General features: G+C 36.6%; 1 protein-coding gene across 4 annotated transcripts in view; it reads left to right on the top strand.

Annotated features, from left to right (window-relative positions):
* FNBP1L (formin binding protein 1 like) overlaps window positions 1–25,193 on the top strand; it is a 61,821-nt gene that overhangs the window by 33,168 nt on the left and 3,460 nt on the right. For 3 of the 4 annotated variants that reach the window (XM_065657750.1, XM_065657751.1, XM_065657749.1), the window contains exons 3-13: window positions 7,466–7,519; window positions 9,064–9,211; window positions 9,616–9,678; window positions 11,196–11,300; window positions 11,812–11,940; window positions 14,021–14,167; window positions 14,954–15,157; window positions 22,878–22,987; window positions 23,565–23,697; window positions 24,158–24,252; window positions 24,660–24,808. In XM_065657750.1, coding sequence (XP_065513822.1) covers window positions 7,466–7,519; window positions 9,064–9,211; window positions 9,616–9,678; window positions 11,196–11,300; window positions 11,812–11,940; window positions 14,021–14,167; window positions 14,954–15,157; window positions 22,878–22,987; window positions 23,565–23,697; window positions 24,158–24,252; window positions 24,660–24,808 — 1,337 coding nt within the window. Of the gene's footprint in view, window positions 1–7,465; window positions 7,520–9,063; window positions 9,212–9,615; window positions 9,679–11,195; window positions 11,301–11,811; window positions 11,941–14,020; window positions 14,168–14,953; window positions 15,158–17,517; window positions 17,677–20,818; window positions 20,834–22,877; window positions 22,988–23,564; window positions 23,698–24,157; window positions 24,253–24,659; window positions 24,809–25,193 lie in introns of all 4 variants that reach the window. The other variant, XM_065657752.1, reaches the window with a different exon arrangement.

Here is a 25,193-nt window from a genome sequence, read left to right as displayed (position 1 = left end):
TCGGTGTCAGTGAAACATCTTTTAGGTCCAATAGGAATTTCTGCTCAGGTATCACACAAGAAGAGCAGCAGCAATGAAATGACAGAGAAGCACATTCTTTGGAATAAAGTAGGATGGATTTTTACTGAAAGGTGCACGCAGTGCTTCAAGAACAAGATTTAAAATAAGACACTCCTGTGAACTTGGACTTCTCTATAATCTGCTGTCTTGAACTCCTTTGGGGATTCAGCCCAAGCTGCTGCCTAGCCCTTGTCAGACTGAAACTCATAGTTACTCCTCTCCTGTGGTGTCTTCCATCATCTTATCATTGGCAAACTAGATTGTCACCGGATACAGAGTTGAGGAATCCTTGCTCATAAATGCAGTAATGAGGTTCACAGCTGAGGGTATGAGTGTTCTCTGTCTAGGCTGCTCATTTCCTTTTTGATTTCTTCATCAGTTTGCGTGTTTGTTTGATTCAGTTGTGTATTCACCTAACATAATAATCCATTACTTTACTGAAGGAATTTTTTACTTAAAAGGAAGGAAATAAATACCACTTTTCCAAAGCTGATGTAGAAGAACTTCAGGAGGTAAAAGAAAGTTTGAAGCATGCACAGCACCAGTTCATGGCCCAGTTTTGATTTATTTTCAGTTGTCTGTTTAAAAATGGAAATGTGTTTTATTTGCACGGATCTATCCAGATGTTTTCCTTAAATAGTATGAACAAATGCCATTTTGCTTAATTATATTTAAAGATTCATTCCACAGCTAGCAAGATGAGACACCACATTATTACTTCAGGATCTGACTGAAAATAGGAAACCTCTGTTCAGCATTTTACTCTTTGGGGTAAAACTAGTGATTTTTCTCAAAGTGTCTTTCAAAAACGAAAGAGCTATGTCAAGTTACCCCTTCTGTCAGATGACTGGACTGCCAGTCCACATGCAGTAAGTACGACAGTTTTGGGAAGCACAAGTTTTGCTGCACACGTGTTGTACGGCGCATGCATGCACTCCTGCCCGCTGCCAACGAGCGTCTGGACAGCACGTACACAAGAGGGTGATTGATTTTCTGCCAGTAGACCAGTTCATGAAGCTGCTCTTTGATCTTCTTGCCTGTGTATTCCTTGGCGGGGAGGGAGGTGGAAATTTATTGTTAGTAAGTAGTGAACTGTCTTGTGATAACAGCTTGACTTCAGCCATTGATGCTCTTGAGGACATTCACTGTTTTACCCATGTAAAACAGTCCTGAGGTCTCAGGAGAGATTGAGATGAAGCAAAATTTTCACCTCCAGAAGCGTTAGCCATCCTGTAGCTTGCTCCTGACAAGTTCTGAGAGAGGAGATCTTTGGGATGGACTAGGGTTCCAGTGAATTAACTGCTAGCAGCATATGGCCTGTGAGATAGATATTAATATCTCTGATAGAAATTTCTAGCTTATAATAATTTTTTCCTTGTAACTGAGATTTATTGTGCCATTGTTTAGTAGATGTATAAACAGTACAGTGAGTCGTCTGGTAGTTCTGTGGCTCTCGGTATTTGGATGAGAGACCAAGGAAAAACAAGTTCAATGAGGAAGATAGTGCTAGTGATGTATGGTGGTATTTTTTTCTGTCTTGGTTTCAGTGTGGGCTATGAACATTCTGTTGAGATTGTTGATGATTCTTATTCTCATAGAGTTAAACCTAAGGATGAAAACTTGAGTGACTTTTTCATAACAGTTTTCACTAATTGGAGTCTGTGTCCTGGCAGAAATTCATATTCACTTGTGTTTACCCTTGCATTTTGAGAAAATATTTTTTGTATACTGTCACCACTTAGTGATGAGACTTTCCCAGATGCAACAGCTGCTCTGGGTCTTCTAGGAGATGACAAGTCACGCACATACATCATATGAGGAACTGTTTGAGTGAACTCATTATTCTTACTGTATGTAGTTATTGCAGTTTATGGCTACTGAATAATTCGAAAAATAATAACTTGTGAGAATCCTGTCCAAATGCTGGGTTTAGGTTACATCTCATTCCTTGCTGTTGTTGGATAGGCAGTTCTTGATACTGAGAAACACGTAAGAAAAATTGAAACCATTGAGGAGTCCTCGAATGTCTACAGAGGAAAAAAAATGTCTAGAGAGCTTATCTTGTCTTTGCAATATATTTTGTTCTGAAAAAAAGCAACAATGATTTCATTATTTTAAGCTAAGGAAGGAAAATCTTTTGTGTTGTATATGTCTTAACTAGTGTATCGTGGTACCCCAAGGATTGCGAAGGTTAATACAGGCAGTTACTGAGGTACAGGGATGTGAATCAGGATAAACATATGGCAATATGCATTGTAGATTAACAGATTTCATTTAAATTATATGACTGTTTAATTTGTTCTTACTTTATAGCTGGAAAAAAAATTAGTATGTGCCAAATTACTGGGCTCTCGGCTTAATTTCGTAATTGAATTCTCAGCTGCTGTTTTTGATCAGCACGGTCGCTTAAAAGGGGTGAGGTCAAGGTCTGTTTTGTTTACTCCCACATCATCACACACAAAGTAATTCTGGAGGTTCACTCCCTTTTTGTTCTGTCTGAAGCATTGTGATGCTTGAGAAGACAGAGGAGTTCCACGTACTGTGATGTTAGGTAGAAATACAAGTTACACCGGCAGGTATAGATGAAGCTACCATGTGGAATAAGATTTCTGAATTTGGTCATTTTCTCTATTGCCACTTTAAAGAAAAGAGAGATGATTGTTCTTGAGCTGTTTGAGTGTTCTCCTTTAAAACTGCACGTTGTGATCTCTGGAGATGTCTAGTTAATTTTAGGAAATGTATTTTTCATGTTCCTTCTGCATACTATTGTTTATAAGTGGTTTTTTTTCTAAATACAATATTAATATATGCACATGTCTAGTCAAATGGAGACGTTTTTACCACATTTTTATATGCAGAAAGTTGGAAACATTATGTAAAATGGGTGTAAGCTCAAATGTGAAGTTGGGGGCACAAATTATCACCATATGTGTTCATTTCTCAAATCTTTCTTCCTTTGATTGGAGCTGAGAATTTACACTGTTATTATCCAGATATGGATGTGGCAGGTTTTTTTATAGTGATGTTTCTGCAAGCCAAAACATACAAATTCTCAACGGTTCCAAGGATATTCAGCTTTGTAGGCCAAAATTCTGTGTTACAACTTTTTTTAAGAGTCATCTCTTCAGTTGAGACTTTCTCTGATGACTTGTTGCTAAATGCAGTTCATTGTCATCGTTTTCACCCAGTCCCTAATGTTGATATGCAATCACTGGAGCCACTAGAACCCTATTGAAAGTATTACTTGACATATAAATTTCAAATGCCTTTAAGTACTAACTGCTTTTTTTTTTAGTAACTTATGAAAGCAGACTTCAAGGTTTGTTCTCAGGCTCGTTTGTAATATGATGTAGAAGCTGCAGGAGTTTAGTATAAGTAGACCTGCTGAGCTGCTGCCTTAATACAGAGTTTACCATCTTGATGCTGCTGCTCCTGTTCTTTACGTCCTATGTTAATTGACTGAAGAAAACTTAGTTTTGAATTGCTAAACACAATTTTTGTACAAATGTCGTAAAATTTTATGTAGATGTTTTATGTACATGGCTATAAATCTAATTTATTAACTAGGGTACTTCTTGAAACTTCCGGCTACATGACTGCAGTATTACTTCTCTTAAAAATCAGTAATATAGTCCAGGCTGGTATTTCACTGGTGTTGACCTGAGACCAATTTATACTGAGAAGAGGGGTTGATAAAATTACAGGAGCAGCACAATTGAATGTGATGGATGAAATCTGCTTCTAGATGGCTGGAAGACAGAGTGTGGTAGACAAAGTTTAAATTGTACTTCCAGAGAGGACTGAAGTGTCATCAATGTACACTTTTCTAAGGAAGTATAGAGCAATTTATTCCATAGATTTGGTTCAGTTCCAATGGTTCTGCAATTACTTCTGCAGTTTTCTTCTAAATTATGCCAGATCCATATTTGGATCCTGAGGATTTGACACGCGTTTAGATAAAAATGTTAAAGAATGTAATACCACCTTAAAGTGTCAACTGGCTCCTCTTGGAAATAACGCTTCACTCTTCACATCCACGCTCTTACTAGATGCTTGTCAACCTGCGTTTTTCAAAAATTTAAATCTAATTTCTCTGTTTTTCCTAAATGTCAGTGTTCACTTCTTGGAAAAGCCATTCATACTTCATCATTCCCATGAACACTGGCTTTTTCCTTTGAACCTGAAATTCTGTATTTGCTTGTTGTTTCATATTTATTGACTTTGATTATTGTACCTTGTGCTGGTATTGAATCTTAAATCCTGATCACGCAGTGTCGCAAAGCTGGATGTTCCTGTGATCCTAAAGCAGACGAGGTTGACTGATGAAACTGACTTATTAGCAGAAAAGATATCATATTTTTGTCTTTCTAGAAATAGTAAACAGTTGCCTTAAAAAATGAAACCAGAACAGAAATCAGCATACTAGTAAATAGTCTATATTGTTGAGCCTTCTTTCCTGACACTTTAAATTATATGTTTTTTATTAAGTGGTTTATTTTCTCATTTTTAACACCTGAAAATCTTGCTTTGAAGAGGCTCGTGCGTGGTTGCTTGGCTACAGCATTGGATGCTTGTTATGCATTTTACCTTTGGAATAACAATAAGGTGAATTTTAGGAGTTTCCTATTCATTAATAAACACTGATCAGCAAAGCAGAAATGTAAGGGAAAATGAAACATGGGGAAGTTGTTAGCGAATAAGGTTATTTTTTTTTCTTTTACTTGGGTTTATGCATTTTCCAATCAAAATGTCTGCGTTTAAACCCTACCAAGTAGAATGTTAAAACAGGCAGTGGATTCTGGTGATGGCGAAAAGAGGTTCTTGTTTTAACTTCAGTGAGAAAGTTCTTCTTCAAAAGTGCCTACAAATTTTATAAGTTAGTGTTTATTCTGTTTCTTAGTACATATTGATATAAAAAGGACTTGACTGTCTTACCACAGCTGTGGTTTCTGGTTGTAGTCTCTGAGGGTAGGGAAAGATACAAAGGCTCTAAGTTTGCTATTCCCACACCAGCTCCCCGCTCATATTTTGCTATATGCTTCATGACTGAACATAGTCTCATAACTTGGACCCTTGCACCATAGAGATAATGACTTCCAAATAAATTGATTTGAGAAATTGCACAAGGTTATTTTAGATGGAAGCAGGATTAGCACCCTGGTTTTAATGATAAGGTAGTTCATAGTTCATAACAACCAAAGCTACACACAGACAGTGGGAATGAGATATAAGACATGCATGCGAGATTTTGTTTCATAGAATCTTTTCTTACTCCTTCTCCCCTGTTTTTCAGTAGCGTTGGGGGTGTAGATTGCTTTATGTAGTCCACTCCTTTGCTGCTTTGGGGGAAACTGTTTTGGGCTATATTAATAATTAATCTAAGAAGTCAACAGCCAATTGTCTCAATTACTGCTGGGCAGACAGATGGAAGAACTGTATCCAGAGGCCAATTAAAAGGCAACTGTTGAGGCAGCTCAGCTAGGTTTGCATTGTTTTGTACTTAATTTCTTCTTGTGTGAATGTGTAAAATAGTTTCTTTACAAAATATCATCTCTTTACACAATACAGAAGTTTGAATAAAGTCTATTTCACACCAGCTAAAAAGCAGCAGCATTCTTTACATAATCCAGGTCCACCTCAGTGCACTTTGAGAAGTCTCCCCTGACAAGCCCAAGGCAAACACTCTCTCTTGAAGAATGATTCAGTTGTGTGTACTTGTTTTGCTGGAGTTTTTTGCTTGTTTGTGGTTGGTTCATTGGGTTTTTTTCATGGAAGGTATGATTATTTAGATGTGTACAGGGGAAAAAGTGGCCAGCATTGTGTTGCTTCTATTTGCGGGTTGTAAAGCAAATGATTGGCATGCATTGTTTTCTGCTGAGATGTTAATTCACACTTAAAAATACAGCTTTGGTAGTTACAGTGAGAGAGATCATAACAGGCAACCTGGTTCACAGTTTAAACATTACTAGCAAGATTTTGATGAAGTGGTTTTAATGTTTGGAAAATATAAGTGTTTTTTATGGGGGTGGCCATTTGTATTTAAATACTGTTCTATTTGATTTGAGTAGTAGATCTCTCTTTAAATACTGTTTTCTGGTTTTAAAAATGCACAGCAACTGAGATGTTTCTCTTTAACCACAGAAAGCAGAAAGGTTGAGGGTAAGCAGTTTGAGAAGAATCCTATGTTTTACCTGTTTGTCTTTTGTATGAAAAAAGATTCTTTATTTGCTGTAAAATGACAAACTCTCACAGGGAAAGGAACTATAGTAGAGTTACAGTTTCAATTTTTCTGTTTCATGGAAAAAACTGACCATTTTGAAAATTGCTAGGATAAAAAAATGAAACCAATTGAAGGTATGAACATCCAGCTACTAGAAATGAGAAGGAAACTTGGAATTTTTTTCCCAAGACTGACAACATGTATCATTTTGAATTTAAAGAATTTTTAAAAGACCTCATTGCTGTCAGAAAAACAATATTGTAAGGCAGAATGCTGTGCTGGAAAAAAATATGTACTCAGGAGTTTAAAGCAAAGGTTGATGTACAGGAAGATCAGAATTTGAAAAATCACTGGACATTGTCTCCTCTTATCCCTCGGTCTGTAAAATGTGTGGCTTTTTTATGTTCATCACAGGATTTGGGATATTTGTAGCAATATCTGTAACTGCAAATATTTTGTGGTTGGTTGTGTGAGCAGCGTATGCCTGTGTTGTTTAAGCTCTAGGGTGATGTGATGTGGTTTGTATAATGTTTTTAAGGTGCTGTTCCTGCATTGTATGAGAAGCAAATGAGCTCATGCCAGTGAAATTGGATTGTGATACTGTGTAACGTGCTGACCCTTGGATTGTCTTAGAGATTTTCTGGATTTCTGAAAACCTGATATTTACAACACTGGTAGTAGGGCAAAATGTAAAAATCTTTCCTGAAAAGAGATGTAGCCTCTTCTGCTCTGGAAATACCCTTCTTGAAGATTTGGAGATGCTGTGGTTAAAGCCTTTGACCTGAATATACACTCAAAGCTTAATTCAGGCACGCGGTTTTGTGCTCATGGGTATAGCAAACAGCGTCTATCTGTATGTTACACAGTGATCATCCATTTGCTTTTTTCTTGTCTGCTACTTGCTTTTGCATGTGTGAAAGGATGTTAAATAAAGAACTCATTATTTTATGCCTAGTCACTGTGCAATAGAGGTTTTAAAATACTTATATTGTTCTAAGTTGAACTTTGACAATGCCACAGGTTTCTGCCTTGTGTTATCTAAAGGACCCTTGTAAGATGACAGACGGAATAGGTTTGTTTCTTGAAGTCATTAAAAAGAATAACTTGTTAATGCAGTATTCTATATGTATGTTTCTTCTTCTCAAAAGAGTCTCTGAAATAGCACCTTTTTTTTTTCCTTAATAGAAATCTGGTTAAGAAGTACTGTCCTAAACGTTCACCCAAAGATGAGGAACCCAGGTAAAAATGTGCATTTTAAGTTCTATGTATAAGAAACAAGGACTACAGTATACTCTGTCCTTTTATGTTTTTTTTTTAAGATAAAGTATTTAATTGGCTAAGATAACAAAATAATTCTGCTTGGCTTCCTATAGTTCTGCTGTAGTTCTTAAGCATGAAACCAGAGTTTACATCTATTAGTATTTTAAAGTAGTAAACATGGCAGGTTGTACTTGCTCCATTCCAATTTATCTTTAGCTAGCTTGAAGTTTGAAAGCAGAAGTTTAGTATGCTATGTACAGGCTAGTATTTTTTTTTAATAGAAAAGCAATTAAATTAGGGGAATTTTAATATATATAGAAAAGCTATTATGTGTCCTTAGGCTGTGTTTTTTGCTTAGCTTAGTAGAGTTTTTCAGTGCATTTGTATGGCAGTACAAACGTAACTATACATTTGTATGCTGAGACTTGAGTGCACACAAAATTGTCGTGTTTTTGTCAAGAAGAGCTTTTAAACTGCTGACTTATTTGACTCAGGAGACAAAATAAGTGAATGTCTAACTGTGGAGGAGCAATTTGTACTAAACAACTTTATCATTATTTATCATAGAGGTGCCTCTTTTTCTGTCCATGTCCATAGCCATTTTAAAATTTATTTAGAAAAACACTGTACTTTTTTTCTTTAGGGATAACTCTTATGAAGGAAAGAGAGTAGACAGGTTTCAGGTTGCAGCCAGAGCATATGCTGTGCACAGTGCCTGAGAAGTCGCGCTGGGATTTCCTCTGGTGCTTCCGACTGTTTAAAGACCCTGCAGCATGGAGAGTGGGATTTTTAGTGCTAGGGTAGCATTTGAATTCCCCAGAGCCAAGCCTATGGAGATGGCAGTATTCCACAGTTAAGAGAGAAAGATGTATATTTTAATGTGGTGCCTGTTGTGTTTTTTTTTCCTTTCTTCCCTTCCACACACACTTTCTACCCTTTGCCCCTCCTCTTCCCCCTTTTCAGTGCCAGCCATAGTGGCACCTTACTTCCAGCCAAGAGGTGGGCAGGCAAACAGGCAGCTGTCTCCAGAGCTGACAGCATACTTGTTCTGTAGATCATCCATCGGGATGCATATGAGTGCTATGATTGGCATGTTCCACCCTCAAGACTACCAAGTACATCATCTCTGCAGCAAGTTCAGCCTGCGAGCCTAGGGACGTATGTATCCATTCCCAAGCTCAGGCCTCTCAGTTGGCAGCTTAGGAGATACCACTATACTACAGGGCTTTCCAGGTAGTATCTTCTTCTTTCTTTTCCATCCACAAAAATCCACATTCTTATAAAATGTATTTGAAAAGACATTGCAACGTATAGTACATGCTAGGCTTAATGTAGGCTTTCCCAACTTGCGTTGCTACTATAATTCAATTAGCATTAAGATAAGGCTTTACTGTAAAATATGTATGATTTAGTTTTGGGCTTTTTAAAAATTTATTCAGGAGTACAGACTATACTAAAGTCCATTTAAAAAATCTGTCTCATTTTTTGTATATGTATGTTTGTGCGTGTGTGCTTTCTGTCAGGTTTACGTCGTGTATTGCCTTTTTTAACATCCTTAATGAGTTGAATGACTATGCAGGACAACGAGAAGTGGTTGCAGAAGAAATGGGACACAGAGTGTACGGAGAATTGATGAGATATTCTCATGATCTAAAAACTGAGAGGAAAATGGTAATTTCTATATTTTGATTTGATAACAGGACATCAAAATCGGTATGTCTTGTAATGAACTGATATATTTGTTTACCCAATTTAATGAACTTAGCAATACGTAGGTTTTGTAATACAGTGATAAAAAATATATCTAAAGTTTTTATGCATTTTTATGTACTGGTTTACTACAGTGATTAAACCTAAAAATTAAGATCTTGGGAGACAGTGCTTACTAGTAACTTTTTTGCCAGTGTAATTTTCATCTATGGTACTGTTCTTACATGATTAGTAATGTCTTCCAAAGAGTATTGGTAACTTGTGGGAGATACTGCACATCATAGTGTGTCAACTAGAGCAGGGACTAACTAATGTTAATAGTACAAAAGAGATAGGTAAATTAAATTTATTTGTGGTGTTTTTAGCATCTTCAGGAAGGGCGAAAGGCTCAACAGTATCTGGACATGTGCTGGAAACAGATGGATAATGTGAGTTTGTGGTGGTGTTTGTTTTCCTATCCATGTATTACTGAATGTCCAAATAAGGCTTAGTAACATCCAAAATACACTTCAATGTGTTTGTAGTTCCCTGCTTAAAACAAACTCCTGTAAACAGCTGCTGTGTGTATGTTTGAGTGGAGCCTTGGCATTTATCCAGCGTAAAGGAATCTGTTGTTAACGGGTACAGAGTTCTTTGGTTGCTTCTCCATAGGCTGCTTTTTGTTCAGAGAGTAATTAATAATGACAGTTTATTTCTATGAAGATGAAATCTTAAGTCACTGCATTTGACTTGAGTTTAGGGGCTTGTTACATGAGGTCTATTCAAGAATACCACTGTAGACTGTTGTACTTTCAGGAGGTGGAATTACTTTCTATCAGAGAAATGCAGGAAGTGAATTTCTCTAGAACAGATGATGAGCTCCTTTTTCTTGAGACACATGCTTTTAAAGATGAGAAAATATAAAATTCAACCAAGCGTGTTCAAGATGCATTCTGATATTCTGCTGGATTTATGTCTTAGAAATGTATTGTATCTTTGATCCAGATTACTGTGAAGCCGTACCAGAGATGAATTTCCATTTAGTTGTTGTGGACCCAGATAAGCAATGTCTTGCTTCAGTATCATGTCGAAGAGTTCAGTTCATGGTCAGACGATGAGAGGATGTGGCAGTGTTAGATGCTGCCTCCCTTCACCGATTCCAGAGCTCACCTCAGTCAGTTGTGCTGGGTGCTCTGTACCTACCCCAGTGCAGGGTCAGTGTGTGAACTGCGCACAGCCCTGGGGGAACACGTTCTCCTCCATTGCTGCCTTTGCACTGAAGGGGAGAGCAGCGCTCACACAGGCTCTGCTGCCAGTTTGTCTCTAGACACAGTAACTTCTTGAGCTGCAGGTTTTTTCCTACAGCAGTTGTCTTGACAACAGCCGGATATATTGAACATCAAGTACACTGAATACCGTTGCCTGTGCTGCTTACGGCTACGCCGGTTGATATCAATACCGATGACAGTGGATGGGTATGCTAAGATCTCATGATGTAGATAAATCCTTCCAATGACCTTCAAAATAATTTAGTTGAATTGATTAAATTAAAATTCATAGAAGGGAACTTGAAAATTTTACTACAGAAGTCCAGGTTTAAGTTTTCTGCCCCCTGCCTTTTTTTAGGTTATTGAAGTCAGGCTAGAACATGGACTTGTCTGTTTGTGATTAACTGCAGATCTTTGTAATAGACTATTTTTTATTTTGAGTATATGATATTTTATAGCATAATTACAGTTGTTTCTTTGTTGGTACTTCAAGGAAATAGGTTTTAAATAGAAAAGTCGAAAGTTCTTGAGACTTGGTTGCTGTGAGAACAAGTACTTAAAAGTACTTAAAGTACTTAAAGGTACTTAGTGAATTTAAGATATTTAAATGGAAGCTTCCATATTTAGAATTCAAAATTACTGTACAAAACCAAAAGGGGATAGTGGCTGTTGAAGCAGTAAGTTTGTGGCTTTCCTAGAGCAAAAAGAAATTTGAGAGAGAATGCAGAGAGGCAGAGAAGGCACAGCAAAGCTACGAAAGACTGGACAATGACACTAATGCGACAAAGGCTGATGTTGAGAAGGTAAGAACGGTGCCATTTTTTCTTTACTCTCTATTATAAAAAAAAAATTTCATATTTGTTATCAGTACTGGAACAGTATTCTTTGGGTGTATAAAATATGCATGCTTATGTGCAAAATCAAAGTTACAGTAAAGTATAAAAGAGCAGGGAGAGGGAGTCTGCTTTGTTATTCTCGAAATGATGCTGTTGAGATGATGTCTGCCTTAAACAGGCAGGCTTACACGTTTCGAGTATCCTGTGGTTCAGTCACTTCTGTGCTTTTTAGGACAGTGTTTAAGCGACATGGCTAAGGGAGCTAAAATGATCATTGCTCTCTCTGTATATGACAAATCTGGTCTGTAGACTGTCAGTATATATGAAGTCGCACGTTCTTTTCGTTTCAATTATAAGAATATCAGTTTTGATGACTTGTGGTTAGTGGTTTTGCATAGTTGGTAAAAGAAATTAAAATAATGCTGTTTGTCATTAAAAAGCACAAGACATGTTTGAACTGATAACACTTTCCTACTAGGCTAAGCAACAGTTAAACCTGCGCACACACATGGCTGATGAAAACAAAAATGAATATGCTGCACAGCTACAGAATTTTAATGGAGAACAGCACAAACACTACTACATTGTCATTCCTCAGATTTACAAGGTAAAATAATTAACAGAAAAAGAATATCCGATCTTCTTTAAGGGAAGAGGTAGCTTTTCAAATTTAAAAACTTTATTTTGGAGATTTTAGTGGATAATTCTATCAAGAAATTAGCATAATCTTGATAACAACCTGTGTTTTATCATGAGACTGTTTATGGTCATTATGCTCAGACTTGTACTGAAAATAATTCTGTTGCATTTTCTACGAAGATCTTATGTTTTATAGACTCTTTGTTTAAATATTGCTAAAGAGGTATGGCAAAATAAACATTTGAGACATCTGGGTGAGAGCAAACATTTAAAACAATCATTCTAGTAAAGTTTCATCACTGGTTCTCTTAAGATTTGTGTGTGTGTGAATGCCTTGAATCTGGCAGAGATGAAGCTGAACAGTGACCGTGGTTTAATTTCACTCATGTACAGGTATAAATGGGTGGATTGGAGGCAGAAATACTCCCCCACACACCTTGCCCCCAATGGGTCATCGCTTCATCAGTAATACCAGTAGTCCACAGAACTCTAAATTAATAATTCAAAATAAAAGTTAAAGGTCAAATTAGATCAACACTTTGCACTGAAAAGGAGATTTCTCAAGGTGCTCATGTAACTCTTAAGATATGTTATTTTTTAAGATGCTTTTAGATCAGACTTTGCAAAAATATTTTAAAGTAAAGGAATTGGGGGCTGTCAGAGGAGGGAGAATTCAGAAGTGCATTGGCATGTACCGTCAGCCATTTGGGAGAACACTCTGCAGAAACTGGCTGTGAGACATGGAGTGAGGAAATGTGAAATGAAAGTACCGACTTTATTTGAAAATGTATCAACTCAAGAATGCTTGGTCTTTTCCCAAAGTATGAGAGTTCATATTTTAAAAAAATACTTATTAGAAGGTTCACAGGAGAATTCCATGGCTTATTAAAGCATTTTCTAATCCTTTAACTGTTCAGCAGCACTGCAGTAGATGTGAGATCTGCACACTGATGGAGAAATTGCAGGCAGCTCCCAGGAGAAACAGTTTGATCCTCTTTGTTTGTAGCTTGGACCAGAGTTTTGCTTTATTGCCTTTATTTCTCTAGGGTTAAAATCTATTCTTATAAGTTATTACTTATGCTTTTTGAAATCTCCAGTAAGAATGGAAAGGCCTAGTCCCAGTTTCTCTTGGGACTACATTTTTATTATTTCCTTGCAAGTATTTGGTAACATTCTATGGGAAGACCTTGCGAGAGGGATTTAGCATGACCAAGTTGTTGCTTTGTTTAGGAGAGATGAAATTGGCTGTTGTTTAGGACATTGGCTTTTGTTAGAGTAGATACGGGAAAGATCCAACTTGTTATCCTGTTTTTGATAACCTAGTGGTGTATGGACTATTGCATTTTGTTTTCTTTTGTTTTTATTTTCCACCTTCAGTTAGGTGAAAGGTCCAGGGCTATTATCTAAATAGCATTTCTCTTTAATTTCTTTTTTTGTTGTGTTCCAGCAGACTTCTATTGTAAATCTCATGTAATGGTATTATTTTCTTTATTTTCTTGCACGCTTCTAAAGGACATGGTTTCTATTTCAAATTGGAGAGCATGTCTAAACAGCATATAATCCTAATATTTCTGTTTTAAAATTTTTTTGTTGGCATTTATTGGAAAGTATAAAAGCAGATAGACTATTTATCACCAGAGAGAAATTATTTGGAACTAGAAGGAGAGAGTGAGGAGGTGTAGAAATAAGTAAGATTTCTTTACTGTAGTTGTCATTTTTTCATTAAGCAAATATTTTAAACTAAATAGGTGGCTGTAGGCACAGTACATGTGTTTTTTAAAAGAATAAGGCAAGTCCAGTCCTTTACGTAATATTTAAGAATCAATGAGTATCAGCTCCTTGTAGTTACTGTTCTGAGCATCTTAAGTCTATGTCTGAAAGGACTTGATTTTTAACTTAATTAAGTTTTGTTTTGTTAAGCAGATAAAAATACTGGGAAAGCACAGAAATTCCATACTACACTGTGGTGACCGCAGTAACTGCCTACATCAGGACTGGGGAAAAATCTGCAAATAAAAACTTTATTTTATCTTTCTTTGCGCTTGCAGCAACTTCAAGAAATGGATGAAAGAAGGACTATCAAACTTAGTGAATGTTACAAAGGCTTTGCTGACTCTGAACGCAAGGTTATTCCGATTATCTCTAAATGTTTAGAAGGGATGATCCTTGCAGCAAAATCAGTTGATGAACACAGAGTAAGTAGCATCGTGTCACTTTTTAAATGTGCATGAGCAATTTAACTGGTATGGAAGCTCTGGAGAGGGGAAAGATGGACTTAGCCTGTACGTTTAACTTTCTGTTGTCAATTATTTGTCTGCTTGAAAAGTGTTGTGACTTCAGTTTTAGCCTAAATGGTCGCTTCCACTTTTGATGTCTTTTCCTGTTTTATTGCTTTCTCATAATCTGAAGATCTTTGATGCTTTCTTGCTGTATGTGATTTTGGATGCATTGTTTTGGTTATCCTGAAACACCCTGGAATCCTAGCATGATTGGCATTTTCTCCAGTATGTAGCATTAAATCATATAAGCGGTGTTCATGTAACAAAGTGTGTGCTGTTTGATGGCAGCTATTGGCACATCTTTCTTATTCCTTCTTATATGGGTTCTTCCCTATGATATCTTACTGCATCTAGTTTCTTAGTGTTATCTTCATTTCAGTGCTAAGTTGAAGGATTAGGTGGTAGTGTAGTAGTTTGGCCCTAAAGCGTGTCCTGTTGAAATTTGTGATAACCCTCGGGGAGTATTTGCTGGATTCTGAATAGCACGGTATGCTTTGATTTACACTCATGGTAACACTGCTGAGAAAAAAGAACATCCTTTACCTTGATCTATCCAAAAGCATGCATTTGGAGCGCGCTCTTGCTTCCCGTCTGTGCATCGCTGCAGTTGAAGGGAAAATGCATGTCTCCGTGTTTTTTTTTCTCTCTGGTTCTGGATGGGTTTGCTTGTTTTGCTTTTAAAACTCAATGTTCTATGTTTAGGACTCTCAACTAGTGATAGACTGCTTCAAATCCGGTTTTGAACCTCCTGGAGATTTTCCATTTGAAGATTACAGTCAGAATATTTACAGAACTATCTCTGATGGAACCATCAGTACACCAAAGCAAGAAGGAATGAGAATTGATTCAAAAACTACCATGGGCAAGGCTAAAGGAAAGCTGTGGCTATTTGGAAAGAAGCCAAAGGTAAAAATTAAGAAATTACTGTTTAGAAAATAAAAATGTGAAGATCTAGAGTGCATGGCAGCAGAAATTTATTTTAAAATAACCTTGCCTGCCACTGTCTATTCAAATATGTGTAAGGAGATCTGAAGGTTTGAGTAGGGTTGGATAGTTATCTTAAAAATCAAGTTCTCACTGGGGGAGGTTTTCCAGTTTTTCTTCTAGTGATTTGTGTCTGGGAATGTTTTTAGTAGTTATTTGCCATTTCTGTAATGTTTCTAAGTTTCTGTAAAGACTTTCTGCAATTACATAGAAAAGGGATTAATTGTGAATGTAAAAGTAAGGGGAGGGGGAGTATGCTTTGGAATCAGGCAGACTTCAGATCTCTCTATGTACTACAAAACATACTACAGAAAGCAATCCTCTTCTAAATGTCACATTTTGTAGATTTTTATATATGGGAGTGTTGTATAGATTTTTATTATATCTGTTGCTAGTTTTCAAAACTTCTGAGGTTTGTCTAAGAACATAAAAATTTATAATACCTCATTGATAAAATATACTGTTGAAGCTCCATACAGGTAAATGTCCCAGAAGAAATACTGCTATGAAATAGGTAAAAATATTCCTGCGCCCAAGAAAAAACTGAAAGCAGAGAAAATGACTCCTTTCTTGTATGATTATATGAGTTTCAAGTAACACTTTCTGGGCAAGATGCCTTCATGGATCAACAAAAAGGATTATCAATACATGCATTAGCTATATAAATTAATAATTATGCATATACCTACTTAAATTTTATGCTAGGTCTTTGTTTAGTATTGGAGCATTTCAGTGAGTCATTTTAATGATTCCCACAAATTTCTACGAGGTTATTTTAATGCTCCAAGTCAGTTTCTGCCATTTATTATAGGAAATTGTTCTCAGAGGTTGTTAGTGGTAGGATTTATTTTCCACTTGATAGGATTCCAAGAAAGCAGATCTTCAGAGAAAGAAAGGATATAGCTGATACTTTATTCCCTCCTCAGTTATATTATGTAACTGCAGCTGTGTGCTAAAAAGAAAACTTTACTTTTCATGCGGTGTAATTAACGATCAATAATAGTTTAAATCTATTAATGCATTAGAATATTTATTGCATTTGGCTGCAGAGGTGGGCGAGATTCAGCCTGTTCTGAATTTAAGTCATGGTTACCAGCTGGACAAGGTGACATCGTTCTGAGAATTTTGGAGAGGGAAGCTCTGAAAATTTGTGTTGGTTTTCAAGCTGGACCTTGGCATTTACTGTTGTGAGAAATTCCTCAGTATGATGGCAGCTGAATAAACCTGACAGCGCTTCCCCTCTTCTTTCTTTCTCCCAGTTTGCTCACTTTGTATGTAGCATTCAAAGAGTCAGTCAGCCTTACTGTTTCCTGTATGGAATCACAGATACACATACGTGTATACGTACTACATGCATCTCTTCCTTAAGGACCTGGAGGAAATGGAAGCTTATGTCCCTCTTTATCACCTGTTTTTGGGAAAGATGAAAGAGTGCTCTACAAAACAGCAGCTGGGAGCAAAATAATTATCGGGAGAGACGTACTTAATTCCAAATACTATTTACAGGTTTTAAAAGATACTCTTAAATTAGCTAATATAAAAAATATACTGATTTATTGTAGGTGGGGGTATTCATAGTGGCCTTTGGCCCTTCGTTTAGCTGAAACTATGGCTGGTCTTGACTTCCAGATACACATTTACCTATTTTTTGATGTTGTCAAATATGTAAGTCTTTTGGAAAGGGAATGAGTTGTGCAGCAGAAGAAATAGAAAAATCAAATGGGGAAAAAGCAGCCGAGGTGTGAGAGACAAAAAATGAGGGAAGCAATTTGGAAAAAAGGGTGGAAGATAGTGGGGGAAGTTCTCGTGATGACACTGGTTAAGGTCGCCATGCAGCCAGCGTGTCAGTCCAGCTTGAGTACAGACACAAGTATATGTTTTGGTTTAGTCATTTGTTTCAGGTTAGCTGGTTGGGTCCATCACAGCGGTGAGCAGGAATGCAGAAGCTTCCAGAACAGCTGTGACTAAAGTTGGGCAAAGCAGAACTTCGTGTTCTAAGAAAAGAGACAGGCAGCTTTGGGGATCTTGTTAGGATCTTGTGGAAGTGTTGAGTCTGAAGTGTTTTGAATATTCCTTCATTCTCTGCACCAACCTGTTAACTCTGAAGATTAATTAATGACAGAAACCTTTTAAAACCAATACAGTTATAGTGTAAATGTGTCTGGAAGGTTACAAGCTGTTTCTGTGTTGGATGGAAATTTTATTTTTGTAAGACAGAATTTTCATTTTAAAATCACTTGGAACATTTGGCTTATTTATTGCTTTCTTTATTTCCACATTAGCCACAATCCCCACCCCTAACCCCTACTAGTTTATACACATCCAGTACTCCTAATGGGTCCCAGTATCCCATATTCTCCATTGAACCAGTGCATTATTGCATGAATGACATAAAAACAGGGAAGCCCAGAATTCCTTCTTTCAGAAGCCTCAAAAGAGGGGTAAGTTTGATGACAAGTTGAAATGCATGATGGGCTATGAACAGTGTGTTTGTGATGTGGCTTTTCTAATGCTCTTCACCCTCATTATAAGGCTACTTTGTTAAAAATAACACTTCAGCTACAAGGTCACTGTTAGGATACTTTGTTTCATATTATACAGAAGTTACCAACAGGTTAATAATAAAATGAAATAGAAAGACACTTTACTGCATTCCAAATACTTGTGCCTAAAAGGAAGGTGTTATAAAGAGGGTGCTCAGCATGTATTCGATACCTTTCTTCATTGTTGTTCACACTCACAAATGTTTTCCTACCATTATGTAACATATTTTTGCAGTAATTTATCATTGGGTATATAGTCACCACAAAAAATATCTGACACATCAGATGTCTATTTGCTGACTTTTAATTGAAATAATAGTAGTTGATTACAAGACACTGAACTAAGAAGGGAAAAATTTCATTTCTTCTGTACATCAAATGCTATAGCACATGGTGCTTGCAGATTTTGAAACACTGATTCTTGAAACATCATAATTTTAATGTATTTTCTGATTAATAAATTGTTCTTGTTTGTCCAAGGTCCTTTTGGGTAAAATCATTGAAAAATTAGTACCAAATGCCACCTTCTGAGATTTATCAATTCATTCACTAATTTATAGTGGCATATTCTGCAAATGGAATTTGTTTGGAAGACAAAGAGGAATGTTAAGTGGTTTCCTATCAACATCTATAGCACTAGTGATAAATGTACTGGCACTTCCTTTTATGTCATTGAAACATAGGCTGCCCAGTTTATGTACATTTTATGATATTTATGGATCCAAATAATGAGGTAATTGGATGCATTTGATTATATATAATTCATTTTCTGATATTTGAAAATGATATTGACTTGCTGTCTCATGTGCATCAAGAATGGCTCACTACTGTTGACAAAGCGTGGAGATCAAAGTACAATGACGTTATATTGCAGTAAAGTTAATGATTTAGAGGCTCCCTTGCTGTCATTCTGAAATATAATGAGTTACACTTAAAACTTAGTTTCTTTCTCTTTAGGTTATGTTGTGGCATCTTGTCTCAGGCCCCTAGATATCTTGGAAATACCCTTTCTACCACCACCATTTTTTAGAAAATTCTTACGGCCCTCTACATAATGATTGAGGACAGTTTTTACTTTGCCTTTCTGAGTCACTTATTTCATAGTTTGTTCTGGTTATGAAGATAATGTTCCTTCTTTAGTACTCAGTGAGGAACTCACTGGATTAGATAGTAGTTGAAACGGCACAGATCTTGATCACACCTCCTTTTTGTTGATCACTAAATGTATTGACACCTTGTAATAACAGGAGTTCTATAACCTCTTGCCGAAGCAAAAGATCATCTCCTAACAACTACAGAATCCTAATGGAAAATGAAACTGTATTTAATTTTTTTATTCTTGCAGTTCATTGTTCATGGCACAAAAGTTAATTGATTGAATATAGAATAGTAGTGTTCCGTAAAATTAGCAAGGATCACTAGTATCTTACAGATCTGGATTAACTCAAATATCCCACAATATCAGAGAGTTAATATCTGTAAATCTTCAGGATGAACATCTGTTTTTTATATATTTTGAAATTCCTTGCTAGCGTTTTAGCAGACATCACATTATCAGATATTGAGTGCTTTTTTACTTAAATATATACTCTTAATTCTAATAGATTAGTTTAATCTCATACATTATAAAGACTGATGAATCTTTATTCAGTGTTTAATAGCTGCTAGTACCTGATGGTGGTTTCCACAGTTTTGTCCCTGGAAAATCATGTCCAAGTGGTATTGACATGCAGAACTACCAAATGGTATTTAATTTGCTGCTGCTTCTACAGAGATTTATCCATGAGTTGGTACCGACCAGACAGGAACCACCCTGGTTAGTCTGTTTAACGTGCCCTGTACAAGATTTCACTCAAGGCCCTGGAGATGACAAAACCAGCCTGTCCTCAGTCTGGGCTTCATGTGCTCTAGAATAGGTTACTGAAAAGAGGCTTGAAGCGTAAGCAAGTGTACCTTGCTTTGCGAGTGCTGCTGTTACACACTGCTGCTCATCCTTTGAAATCTTAACGTTTCCAGACAGCGCTCATGAGATGTCTTTGCTCAGCGCCACTTGATACATAAATAGATGCATCGTCAGCAATGATGTGTAAACCTTGTGTTTTCTTGGAAGACTCTTTCTAAAGGGAGCAAGAAGTTTATTCTATAGTCATTTTACATCTTTGGACTTTATTGAGGTTTCTACCAAAGGATCACTTGTCAAGGTGCTTTATTTTCCTCATTGCTAGAAATTCTAATTTTGTGTGTGCCCCAATCAACAGCCTTAACAATTGCTGAGGGTTATAAATATGTTGGAGATTTCTATCTCCTAAGTTTCTTGGTATTTCTCTGGAGAGGGTTATCCGAAGTCATTGAAAAGACGGTAGATCTTCTAAATGCTGTGAATGTTAAGCTCAAGATATGATATCTGGCATTCCATGTTTTATTTGCTTCCTCTAAGGATAAAGTCTTTACTCTTTAAATGTCTTTATTTTTATCTGGACTAAAACATTTCTAGGATAGCAGCTGTTTTCAGAAAGTAAAATTACCAACTTCTAAACTTGAAATAGATCTCTGTTTATTGTAGTTCTCCTGTGATAATAAATACATTGTAAAAATAAAGTTTGTAAAAGCGGTGGTAGTGGATTGATAGCTATAATGAACTAATAATTTGCATATGGCTGACCAGTCCTTCATCATCATCAACTTCTGCTCTTTTGTGCAGTGTTGGCTGTGTGTTTGTTTCTCCTCCTACTATAGAAGTTCTTTAGCATATTATTCGAAACACTAAAATTCAAAAATAGTTTAATGAAGTTGTGTATTAGAATTCGTAAGTTAAACTACCCATTATCACCTAGTAATTTTTAAATCAGTAATTCTTAAAGCAGCATTTCTGATTATTGTATTTTGCTTTTGTGCTAACAGTAAATATCTTTTAATAAATTAAAATTTTAATCCTTAAGTAATATTTTAAAGATACATTTTTAGGCATTAATCATTTTGTAACTGGTCATTGCATGTGAATAATTTCCCGTTTCTTTCTGTTTTCAAATGAACTGTGCAGTGGTCGGTGAAGATGGTAAGCCCGTGTGCTGATCTGTCTGCTGTACTTCTGCTAAGATAGCATGAAAGTAATCTTATGAAAGTGTTTCCATATCATAACTGCTTTAAGTCAGGTGCTGAAATACATCGTCAGATTTTCCACTCATATGCACAGTCTTCTTAATCATCCATGCTTAATGTAAGATAATTAGACTTGCAATCTGGCTGCAAGTAAGTCTGTCATTTTTGAATTTTTGGGTTGACCAGTGGTCACGAGTTGGTCTTGGTGGAAATACTTGGTGATTTCTCTTTGCAGGAAAATGGTTAAGGCAGCATAAAATAGGTATATGAAAAGATTACAAAAATTGTGCAAAGGAGAAATATTGAATACTGCAAAACTCACTCCTTTGAATTCAACCAAAACATCGCAGGGGGGATGGTCCTGTATCCTTAGGAATACTAGAAAGCTGTTATATTAAATGAAAAACACACCTTAATTAATATCATTGTTTCGCAGAGTAAGTCAGTAAAAATTCAGAAAAAGACCTCTGTTCTTCTGATGATTGCTGTAGGATACTCTGGGTTTAACTGTCCTGCAAGGAAGAATGATACAGAGGATGTGATTGTCTTTTTGTTTCTTTGTAGTATGTAAAAGCACCTGAAAGGATTTTAATTATATTTTTTTCCTCCAGAAAGAAACACTTCTGCTTTATTTTGGAAATGTCATATCTTGATTTCCCTCCTTTTGTGTTGTGTTGTATACTCTTCTTAAAAAGCAGTGAGATTACGATTTTACAAGTGCAAAAGAACCAAAAAGTTGAGGAGCAAGAGGAGCTTAAGAGGAAGAGGGGGTCTTAGAAACTTGGCAGCTGAGCCTAAGGCTGCTTGTGGCACCATCTCGACTGTCAAGTTTCTTCTTGCCAAAATCAATGCTGTCCAGTTCGTTTTGCCTCCACAGGGATTACTGTAAGGGCAGGCGGGTTTCTTGTGCTGAAACCAACTTTCTTAGGCAATGAGGACACAAAGAAAGTAACTTAGCTCCCTGCTAGTGGGACATGTACCATAGTTCCTTCTTAACACCATTTGTGTCTGTCACCCTGAGGGGAAGACTTTTCATAACGAAGTCACAATATATGTAAAAATGTCTTCCCATGCTTTTCACACCCAGGTCCTTCCATCCTGTTTATAATCTTGGCACAAGTTTGCAATCAAACCTTTGCAGGTTTGGACTCATAACAATAAGTGGTGTGGGGTTTGTTTGTTTTGTGTTTGGGGTTTTTTTGTTTGTTTGGGGGTTTTTTGTCATTTAATAAAAATTTTTAAAAGTTGGAAAGGAGGAGGTTGCTTCCCCCATGGAAATGTCATTTTTTATAATGAAAAAGATGAATTGGAATATTTGAACAAGTTTTCATTGAGACTAACGAATTTAAGTAAAAATGTTAATGTTATAAAGGCTTTTCCTGTGCTCTATGAACTAGTTTTACTTGAGGTGAACAAGTTTTACTTGAGGTAAAATGCATCAGAACTTTGTAAGAACTTTGCAGTATCTTTTCTAGCAAGATTGCTGAATTTCTGGAAGAGAACTATAATGCTACTGTGGAATGAGGATCCAAAATGTAGTATTTTTCTTTTGATAGCATCCAAATTGCCATAGAATACACACTCCAGAGACAGAATCAGTTATATATATGTTATGGTTATATACACATCTTAGATTTTTTTTTTCTGAAATTGCTCCGTAGTAATTAAATTCTGTGCTTTCTAAACCTGCTTTAAGTGCAGTGAATACAATAGTAGGTACGTAGCTGGCCTTTTCAGAAAAATCATTAAGTCTACAGATTTTTAACTGACTTTGGTGAGCCAACTGTTACAGGAGGCAGAAAGAACCTTGAATGAGTGAGTACCATCTGGCAGCAAGAACATGCATTTATTCTGTTGTGGCCTTTTATAGAGCTGTGTGTCAAGTAGAGGTTTTCAGAAGGTCCATCCTGCTTCCAGTGAACTCTGTCCGTCTGTGGGGTATGTCAGTTCAGCTGTCCTGATAGTGCGTGTTGCTTGTTCAATAGTATTTCTACTTGCAGGGCCCTGCACTAGAAGACTTCAGCCATCTCCCTCCTGAACAAAGACGCAAGAAACTGCAACAGAGAATTGATGAACTCAACAGAGAACTACAGAAGGAAACAGACCAAAAGTGAGTGCGCTTTTTTTGAGTTTTGTTGTGGTTCTCTCTCTGTCTGTTCCTTTTGAAGTTCCCTACCTAAGCCAACAGTGCTGCTAGTCCAGGCTATTACAAAGCATTTTTTAGTTCATGGTTTATTGTATGTAGGATCTGTTAGCGGTGCTTCCTTCTGCATTACTGCAGAACATTTGATGCTATCATTGCACAGGAAATATTGGATCTAAAAGCATGCATTAAAAAAAAATCAGTGCATAGGTCTGTTGAGCAAGAGAGTGGCAACTTGGAAAAGAATAGTATTAATATTTAGTGAGTTGTGTTTAAGAAGCAGTATCGGGAAACCATATTGAGACTGGATAGAAAAGAGTCGACAGCCGGAATCCTTGTGTGCAACACAAGAAAGGAAGGCAAAGTGCTGAGGTGACAGAATGGGAAAAGGATTGAGGTGTGGTGTGGGAAGCAGTAGTTCTTCATGTCCGTGCTTAGTATCTAAACATGGCTCAGGATCTCATGCACATAAACATTAATTTTAATGAATCAGTAGAGATGAATGTAATTTTTATAATTATTGATGGGTTTTGTATGTTTTCAGAGATGCTCTCATCAAAATGAAGGATGTTTATGAAAAAAATCCCCAGATGGGTGATCCAAGCAGTTTGCAACCAAAATTAACTGAGACTATGAGCAACATGGACCGTCTTCGGATGGAAATACACAAGAACGAGGTTAGGCTCTAAACCAATTCTGTGGAAAATGTAAATGAGTGGTAAAATTGTAGTTTGTTTTATGGGTTATAGCACCCAGAAAAATGATTGAAGAAAGCATTCCTGATACAATTTTTGTCAGGTGCCATATTTTCAAGTGTGTTCATCTAGCTAGAATAAGGATGAACATTATTAAAGCTGTAAACTGTTTAGAAGAATTTCTTATTAATCACTTATTCTGAAGTTCATATGTGAGTAAAGATTATTCTTTTTCCTTAAGATTAGTATGAAGTATAGGCTAAGCATGAGGGATAGGTTCATAGTTCATGTGAAGTAATTACGAGCTTTCACATGTGAATGCAGCCCCTGCGTGGCTGTGTAATGGCAAGTAAACTGCACGCAGTTAAGTGCATTTGTTAAACCGTGTTTACTGGTTTAGAATTGTTTTATTTGACACCAATATTTGTCTTTTTTCCCCAAGGCCTGGCTGTCTGAAGTTGAAGGGAAAGTCGCAGCCAGAAGCGACAGGCGGCACAGCAGTGATATCAACCACCTTGTAACACAGGGCAGAGAGAGGTCACTATTCTATCTCTACTGCTTTTATATCTTACACTAGTCAGTCCATCACTTTGATAGTTAACTGTAGGTGATGGTTGTTACTTAACTACTGAAAGTTTATGTCCTTCTAAAGGGAAGTCTTACTGGTTCTGAATTCTAGAGGTCACTTCATGTCATTATGGTAACATTAAAAAATAGTGAGTGTTATCAAAACACCTACTCGTTAAATAGCAGTGCCTTTTAATGCTATCTTATTCCATTGCAAAAGGCTTATCCAGTTTCCTCAGTTCTATCGAAACAGGTATGTCAAAATTATGTTTGTTTTATAGCATAATTCAGTGATCACGCTTTCTGCAGTTCCTGTATGTCTGAGTTTTAGAATTAAGAACTCTTCAGAGTCCTTATGCTCTGTCCTTGCATTATAGCCCTGAAGGGAGTTACACGGATGATGCAAATCAGGAAGTTCGAGGCCCACCGCAGCAACATGCACATCCAAATGAGTTTGATGATGAGTTTGAAGATGATGATCCATTACCAGCTATAGGACATTGCAAGGCAATATATCCATTTGATGGTAAGGTTAACAACATGCACTGTGATTCCTTGAGTATAAGGCAACTTGACTGTAAGACATGGATTATTTGTTATAGAGAAGACAGGTAAAATGATTTAAAGTAAATTAAGTGTTTGAGCAACTAGTTGCTCACAAGATCAGTGGAAGTATTTTATAAATCACTGTAATTCATGAGCAGTACTTTTGTGCTGTTCTAAGATAAATATTAACACAGCTACTGGCAAATATTCAGCTTTACAAGTTGGACTAGGTTTTTGTCTGTAAGCCTGTTTGGCCATATGTTCTCGTGCAGAGATTTTTGGTTATTTCCATTTATATATAATTTGGAAACTATACCCTGGGAAAAAGATGACTTGAAATTCTGAATGAACATTGAGACTTCTTT

Source organism: Caloenas nicobarica, chromosome Z (genome assembly GCF_036013445.1).
Source record: "Caloenas nicobarica isolate bCalNic1 chromosome Z, bCalNic1.hap1, whole genome shotgun sequence".
Lineage (NCBI taxonomy): Eukaryota > Metazoa > Chordata > Aves > Columbiformes > Columbidae > Caloenas > Caloenas nicobarica.
This window is presented reverse-complemented; position numbering and strand designations above follow the sequence as displayed.